Genomic DNA, 8,370 nt, shown 5'->3' with positions numbered 1-8,370 from the left:
CTTTTATTTCTTTTAATTTGTCTGTCAAACACAAAAATAAAAAAAAAATATTTTTTTAATTGAAAAATATATTTTTTTAGCGATTTAATAGCCCCAAAACACACTAAATATATTTGATCGATTTTTAACTTTTTATTTTGGTAGATATATCTTTACTCAGTTTAAAATCGTATGTATCGAAATGTTTAAATTCAAATCAATTTAATAAAAAATTGTCTTCCAATCTTATCCAATTTAAACTAGAACTAATCAAAATCTTAATTATTTATATTTTATATTGAATTAGATTCCATTTCTAACCAACATCACCCATGATATCAAATCTAGAATAGAGAAATTGTTGGTGGAAAAAAAGGAGTTAAATTTTCAGCAAAACCGTTTCTTTGAACAGAGATACTTTTTTTTGAGTGTGAAAAATATCAATTTAAAAGTAAAAATAAACAACTATTAAATAAATTATATATGTTATTAATAATAATTATTATTATTAAACGATAGATAATATATTCTGAAGAATTTCAATGCATTGTTGTTATTTAAAATACATATATTTTTCACCAAATACATAAGAGGTGAAAACTCAGGTACAGTCACGTGAAGTTGATAGTTGAGAACTGTCAGATGAAAATTTAGTTAAATCATGTAACGACTTTCAGCTATCAACTTTACTGTACCTGAGTTTCCACCTACATTAGACATTTGACTGTTAAACTTTACGCTCAACTAAAATCAGAATTGGTCACCAATGAAAACTAAACTTTGGACTCTGAAAACACACTAACAAATGCATTGTCCAAATTTGGACTCGTTGTTAGCATATTCTCTCTCTTTAGTCCTCCTTTCCCCCGGCCCCGGCACCTCGTACTGCCCTTACAATATTTAACAACTTCAGGGTATTTATAAAAAAAAAACAAAATTCTAATTACATATCACCCGAGTACCCATGATTCGCAAACAACTTTGATATCACTTTTTATTCAGTGCCCTGTTTGTAATATATAACCACAAGCAGCACCCCGTGATACACCTCAGAAAACACCAGCATACATTTTGGAAGGAAACAGAACCTAAAAATGTGTTAAAATGATAATAATCTGTTGGTAGAAAGGATAACATGGCGTTGACACGCATGAATCAACTGGGGAATGAAACACAGCAAGTTAAAAATGCTCTAAAACCATGTTACAGCGGGATACACTAGAATTACAATTGTGTCATACACTGGTAATAAGAGAAATGATAATTTGATTAGCTTTTTCTTAGAGATATCTTCATGATTCAACTATTCACAGGCCAATTTGGTGTCAAAGCTGCTCAAGCATATTGCAAAAGCTTGGAATGCTGATAGGGGATACCGGTAATCCATGGTGAACATATCTTTCCCAACTTTGCCGAACTGCAGGATAATCTTGTCGTGATCCGGTGGAGTTGGTTGAGATGGCGTGGGCACACCGGCAGCAGGCTGGGTGGCGGCAATCAACTGAAAGTTCTTAACAGATGCAACTGTCACCCTTCCCCGGAAATTGAGGCACCAACATTGTAATTGTTCATGCCATCTTGGAGGCTTGTTTTTAAGAACCAAGGGTCTTATCTTGCCCTCATCATCCTCATTGGCAACAGATCCACCGATATCAGAAAATCGTGAGCTGCTGAACTCAATAGAGTGATCTAGAGACTTGGAAAATGAGATGCTCCGAAATGAGTCCTCCAGGGAACGGGGGAGCAGCTCTGGTTGGCCAGGAACACTGCCGCCGGCGTCAAGTGCTGCGGCCGGTATTGAATGCATGATGCAGTGCATCTTCCTTGGGCCCCGTGTCCCAAGGACATTTAATTCATATGTTACCTGAGCTATGTTGTAACTTCCAGATGGAACCTTTGGAGAGACCTTTTTGGAATAAAATCTGCGGCTCGTTCTCCCAGTTCCTTCAGGAGGGCATATATGGGCAGAGGAATATGGAGGCTGTGTATCGAATATAATGAATTTCGTTCCAATGAAGTTTGATCTGGTGTATGAAATTACAAGAAAGTTTCTCGAGTTAAAAGGAAGAAATACACAAAAAAGAAGATAAAATAACATATTACATAATCAAAGAAAATAACAATAAGCAGTAAACTCACCGCAGCTTTCCAATGTATGTGTTACTTGATCTTGAGATGTTGTCAGCATCCATAGAAATAACATACTCTGTGTAAGTAGTTCTCCGCATCCTCTTAGCAGAAAGGAGGAATTTTCCATTTTCAACTAACAAAGCTGCAAAAGTCCAAGGAAACCAAAAAAAGGAAAAGAAAAAATGGAATGGGTTCAGTATTATAGACCAAAATATGGCAGACAATATACTGTTCTTAAGGTTTCAATTTAGTATGTAACATGATCATAAACACATATTCAAGCCATTTCAACAAATCAAGAAAGCAATTAATGATGAATTGAGAAGATATGCAAACACTGGAGAAACTGACATCAGAAATTATAATTTAATAGAATGAAAAATATTTCCAAATATATAAATGTGTAATAGTTTTCAACCCCAAGTAGTGCAGATACCTAAACTTATTTCACCTGATCAACATCCAAAAATTTATAATGTTTATTTAAGTGGCAAAGAAACCTGGTTAAGTGTGCCCCCCCAAGTAAACAATTATCAGATAATAAGATCCTAGACTCCTAATGGGGAAGGGAAACAAATAACATATGGGAACTAAAATTATGAAACTATCCGAGTTTCATACTCAGAACACTAAGTAAATGCCGATTTAAACAAAGAAAAAAAAATATGGAAATTTTGACCTTGATCAACCATGTCCAGCACTCTCTTACTAGTAATTTATAATTTCATATTGTAAGCATATAGATCATGTATCAATGCAAACATATACAAAATCAGAAGTCTGAAGTCAAAATCAGAAGCTTCAACAGCCTGAACTATTTGAACTGAAGTCAAAATTTACATAGTCACACTAGAAGCATCCGATCACAAAAAAGGCATAAACGCAAGCAATATGTAGTCCACGTGTACAACAAATGGAAAGAAATTTTACCAGGGCTGAGACAGAGGAATAGGTGATATGTTGAATTAGATTTATCTCTTTTGATGAAACACTGAATAATTCCATCTCGTGGCCCAGGCTGAAAACAAAAAGAATTAAAAACAAAAGAAGTCAAGGTATTGCTTCAAATAACCGAATCAAGTATCAATGTTAGTTCCAGATCCTCCACACATATGAGAAATGTAATATGTTAGTTAATATTTAATAGAGAGAATAGAGCACCAGCTACATGGAAATGACAAAGCTAACCTGCTTCAGGGACACAGGAAATGTAAGTTTGCCACAGAACTCAGGGCTCTTAACAATTTCCTTGCACATCCTCCTCCAAGACTGGCAAACTGCAGAACATGCAACAACGTGCTTTCGAGCAGGCCATGTGTTCTCACTCTCCTCCAGCCGTCTAATGACATCATACAGTAGTTCTGGGGGTAAGCTTGCCCAGCGACTATTTTGAATTACTAGAGGCTGGTCATGCAAATCCTGTACCGATCCATGAGATTTTCCTCTATGATGGCCGGTCAGCCTAACATCAAAACTGCGCCTAGATAAGCTCCCAATACTATCCCTCACATCCCGAACTATGCTTCGGAATGACATTGTTCTGGTCAATCTCAAGAATAACTATGAATGTATGTATCTTCTTTGAAGTTGAAAAGAACTGTATCCAAGCACAGCATGCATATGGCTGCCAAAACAGGAGAGTTTCAGTCTTTCAGCTCAAGACTGTATATATATCTTCATCTTTCCCACCAATAAAGACTCAGACACATGTGATATCAATGGATATTTAGATCAACTTCTTCAAACTATACAATTTTAAGTCTTTAAAGTAGATGATGAAATGTCAAAACGAAGCAGTGGTTCAAGATTAGATATTTGGCTACCCCCTTCAGGAAGGAATACTCAAACAGCATTATCATGATGATATTGTTGCAAATGCAGGTATAGGAATATAATAGTTTTCTTACTTAAATCATAACTGGGTCTTATAATCTAATCTTATTAGGTAAAAAATCAATTATCAATTATATATAATAAATAAGTAAATAAATATGGCAGAGCTATCACCAATTCACCAGCTAATTTTTGGGATTATATGAATTTAAAAATAAAAAATATTTCCACTCTCATTTTCTTTTGGCTATTTTTGCTAACACAAAGATGATGAACCAAAAGAAAAGGAAGGGAGCAAGAAATACTGAAATAGTACCTCATAAGCGTTGGATTTGGTACCAAGCTAGATCAGAACATCACCACCCTTTACCTGAAAACCAGAAGAAAATGTTAAACATGATTAACTAAAAGCCCACTGAATTTGAAATCCCACAATATCCTTAAAAGTTTGCCTCTTATAAACACAGGAAGCTAATCATCACATTACCACCCATTTCCCTTCCCAAAAAGGTTGTAAACACAGATTTGAGAAGCTGAAAACTCATGAGTTTTTCTCAGCATTATGAACATGAATCCATATAACGGGGCAAAAAAAAAAGTCCAGTTTTGAAGTGAACCCGATGACGAAAAAAGAGAGGAGAAGTTGAAAACAATGGATTTGAGAAAGAGAGGAATGTACCCAGATTGAAATAGGAGAGATCCATAGCTGAAGCATTGGCAGGGACAGTTTTCAGATATGAAATCTATGAGAAAAGTGACGTTTTTTATGAATCAGAGACAAACAAGGAAGCTGAAAGACAGAGGCTTTTAGGTCAGAGAATGCTCTCTCTCTCTCTCTCTCTCTCTCTCTCTTACAGCTTCTCACTCTCTCTCTCTCTAACCGGACTCCAAAGCTGCCTTAAATGTAGTTGATGAAGTAAAGCTTAAAAAGCAACCAACCTCAATTATTTTATTTATTTAATAGGAAAAATAGACAAAAGTACACCCGGATTTTCACACGGAGTACAAATGTACTCCTCAATTTTTTAATGAGTCATTTGTACACATGAATATAAAATTCCGTTGTCAATTCTACCATTCCGTGACCTGAGTAAATTTTCCGGCGGTGGTGGAGACCAGGTGGCACGGTATTGTATGATGTGGCCAATTTGAGGTGACACTGTGGAAAATAGAAATATTAATTATGAAATTTGTTGAAATAAATATAAGAAAAGGGAATAATCAAATCACTCTTCATCCTCTCCCTTCTTCGAACCATATGAACCCTAAAAAAATCTTCCTTCACCCTCTTCATTTTTCTTTGTACATCTTCGTCCTTTCTGTTGTAACAAGGGTTTGTAAACTATAATGTATGAAAATGTCACAGTCTCAACGAAGGAAGAATATACTTCATGCTCGTCTTTTACGCCAAAAAATAGGAAGAAGAAGAAGTTTGACTACAACAATGGCAAGTGCCTGCATGGACTTGACGCAGTGATGCTTGAGTCTGCTACAGAGTCTGCTACAGAGTGGAACCCTGGAAGATTGTTTCTTCGTTGTCCATTATGGGAGGTATGTGAATTCTGATTTTGTTTATGATGACAAATGTTAATTTTCTGCAAAATGGTTAAAATTTGTCGTCGAATTCATGATGCAGAAGGTTGAATTGAGGTGTGACTATTTCATTTGGGCTGATGAAGTTGTTGATGCTGGAAGAGATTGTGGAATTCAGGAACAGAGTGAAGAAAGCAAATGGAGGTTTGCAGAAGAAAGCAACTGGAAGGTAGAATAAGAAATGAAGAAGATGTTGCAGACAATTGATGGGATTAATCAAGAGTTACAGAACATTAGAAAATGGATGCAGTATGTATGCTTAGGGATAAGTATATGTATTCTGTGTTTATTCATTAAGACATTTAATCAGTAGTTGTAATTTCCTCTAAGTAGAAGGCTGTGTTGTCAATTTCATTTTTACTAGTATCTGAATACAAAGGGTTTTTTCAAGGTTATTAATACAAATGGTTGGTTCAATTTTATTTCTAGTACAATTCCGGCAACAAAACAAACTGAAGATCTAATTCATTATGAACAATAAGTAAGCATAACTATGATAATCTATCATTAACAACAAATTGAAACACAAGTCATGAAGCCAGAGGCTTAAACAGCAAACTACAATTTCACCTTGCAAAATAGCAAACATGTCTATGCCTATAGGCATCAAAACAGATGTCTACATCAAAATATTAATCAGCTAAATCCAAACCACAGGAGTACATATCTAAATTACAATACCATAAACATAGTCTTAAATGATAACAACAATCTTTTAAACTCCAATCAGAAATCTACAGGTCCAAATGAGAAAACCAAAGCCAAAAAACTCCTTTGTCCAAAGCAACTACATTTGAGTTGCAGCCATTGTTCCAGTTCTACTTGCTGATTTTTTTTCCACCTATTGGTTGTGTACTGGTTACACCCTTTGCACCTGAGCCACCTTTTACCACTTTTGCACTTGGAACATTTTTAGCAGCTGGACCACATTTTGCACTTGGACTACTTGCATTTGGGCCACTCAAACTAGGGGCTAGTGGTGAGGGTCTTGGGCCACTCATGGGTTGTCGGGTCAGGCCTGGTGTGGGCATAAATTGCTGGAACCTTTCTCTCAAAGAAGGACTTGCAGCATTCATTGTCTCAGAGCTGACTATTGGCTGAACCCTAACACTTGAACCAGAATTGTTAGATGGAGGCTGGGCAACATTGACTTCTGATGTTGGCTCTCCAGTGTTCTGGAAAAAAAAAAGACAAACTCAAGTGGTAAGGTAACATGTAATTCAGATTTTGTTTATTCTAATATGAGCTACCACCTCACCTGTTCTGGTTGGTTTTTTGATTTTGCTGCTGTAGCTGCTGCCTCTGCTGCTAGAGCAACTTCTTCATCCAGAGTATCATCCTTCTTTTGTTGACAAGTCCTGCTGTTATGACCGGACTATAAAAACAAGTTTAAGTGAGTATAACTAATTCTAAATTGTCAATTAATAGTCACTAAAGTGAGAACATTAATTATTGGGCTATAGTCATACCTGTCCACAGTAATTACATATAGTTACACCATAATTTCTCTTAAGTTTGTGAGGGTTGGAGTTTGGTCTTTGTTCATTCTTATCTCTTCTTCTTCTTCAGAATGTAAAGCAAATGACGAACTGCAATGAACGACTGTGAAGTGCTCAGAAATTCACTATGCTTACTCTCTGCTAGGGCATGTTTTCATTCAACACTGAAATATGAAAACAAAGATAATGAAGAGATTTGTAAAAAATTTTCCTTTTTTAAAAAAAAAATTCAACAAATTTCATAATTAATATTTCTATTTTACACAGTGTCACCTCAAATTAGCCACATCATACAATACTGTGCCACCTGGCCTCCACCACCGCCGGAAAATTTACTCAGGTCACGGAAGGGTAGAATTGACAACAGAGTTTTATATTCATGTGTACAAATGACTCATTAAAAAATTGAGGAGTACATTTGTACTCCGTGTGAAAATCCGGGTGTACTTTTGTCTATTTTTCCTATTTAATAATTGGTCTATACTTTTATTTTGTGTGTTTAGTATCTATATTCCTTATGTTGGTACTTGCTACCTGTACTTTGGTAATGTATTATTATTATTATTATTAAACTCTATTATGGAGGAATTAAAATCAGGAGAATGATATAACTTCACTTAAATTGGTGTTTCATTCATTTTTATACACTAATCTAGTAGCATTAGTTAAGTTATGCTGTCCACCTATTTACATTTATTTTAATATTTCATCTTTTATCCATAAATTTAAATGATATTTCACAAAAAAAAAATAATTACCCTATCTAATCCTTAATATATAATTAAAGTATACCCCTTTGGTATCCATGACCAAGAATGGCCAGATACCAGCTGTTTTTTGGAAATGGATCTTTCTCATTTTTTTTAATACTTAGAAAAAATAAAATGTGTTTTTTATTATTAATTTTATAAATGAGATCAAAAACAAAAAAAAGAGAAAGAATAATAAAAAATGAGATTAAACACTAGACATCATTCAATTTTTTTCCCCCTAAAAAAGATTCACTCCCTGCTTTTTCCTTATGCCATTCATGTGACTGACTTCCCTGCTAAAATAGTGTTGTGTTGCAACTTATCAACACACTATATTATTATCATGCCAATAATGACTCGTTTTTTTTTTTTTTCTATATATGGTCAAAGTTTAAAGCACTAAATTTCAACTATCAATCTTATATAGAAATTAAATTAATAGATCCTACAATATCAAATTAGTGGTTAAAATTTAGTCTAAGGTTTGACAAAAAAAACCAATCCATCATTATATTGTTATCATGCGTTTTTATATTCTATTAGCAAATGAGTTAAAATGTTTCACTTCTTTTAGTTAGAGTAAT

The 8,370-nt window shown here is 34.6% G+C and overlaps 2 protein-coding genes and 1 long non-coding RNA gene across 3 annotated transcripts in view; 2 read left to right on the top strand and 1 right to left on the bottom strand.

Moving 5' to 3' along the window:
- Positions 1–2,759, top strand: part of LOC110268293 — an 8,995-nt gene extending 6,236 nt beyond the window's left edge. Inside the window, exon 2 of the long non-coding RNA XR_002356465.1 lies at positions 2,349–2,759. This is a non-coding gene — a long non-coding RNA (uncharacterized LOC110268293). The remainder of the gene's footprint in view (positions 1–2,348) is intronic.
- On the bottom strand, positions 943–4,849 carry LOC107622612 (tubby-like F-box protein 8). Its single transcript, XM_016324574.2, has 6 exons — positions 4,622–4,849; positions 4,259–4,312; positions 3,298–3,733; positions 3,040–3,127; positions 2,119–2,251; positions 943–2,003 (listed from the first exon to the last, which is right to left on the bottom strand). The coding sequence occupies exons 3-6, from the start codon at positions 3,643–3,645 to the stop codon at positions 1,283–1,285; spliced, it is 1,290 nt and encodes a 429-aa protein (XP_016180060.1). The 5' UTR covers positions 3,646–3,733; positions 4,259–4,312; positions 4,622–4,849; the 3' UTR covers positions 943–1,282.
- Positions 5,163–5,713, top strand: LOC110268348. Its single transcript, XM_021114438.1, has 2 exons — positions 5,163–5,493; positions 5,579–5,713. Exons 1-2 carry the CDS (start codon positions 5,290–5,292, stop codon positions 5,711–5,713), a joined length of 339 nt encoding a protein of 112 aa, XP_020970097.1. The 5' UTR covers positions 5,163–5,289.

Source organism: Arachis ipaensis, chromosome B10, assembly GCF_000816755.2.
Source record: "Arachis ipaensis cultivar K30076 chromosome B10, Araip1.1, whole genome shotgun sequence".
Classification (NCBI taxonomy): domain Eukaryota; kingdom Viridiplantae; phylum Streptophyta; class Magnoliopsida; order Fabales; family Fabaceae; genus Arachis; species Arachis ipaensis.
This window is presented reverse-complemented; position numbering and strand designations above follow the sequence as displayed.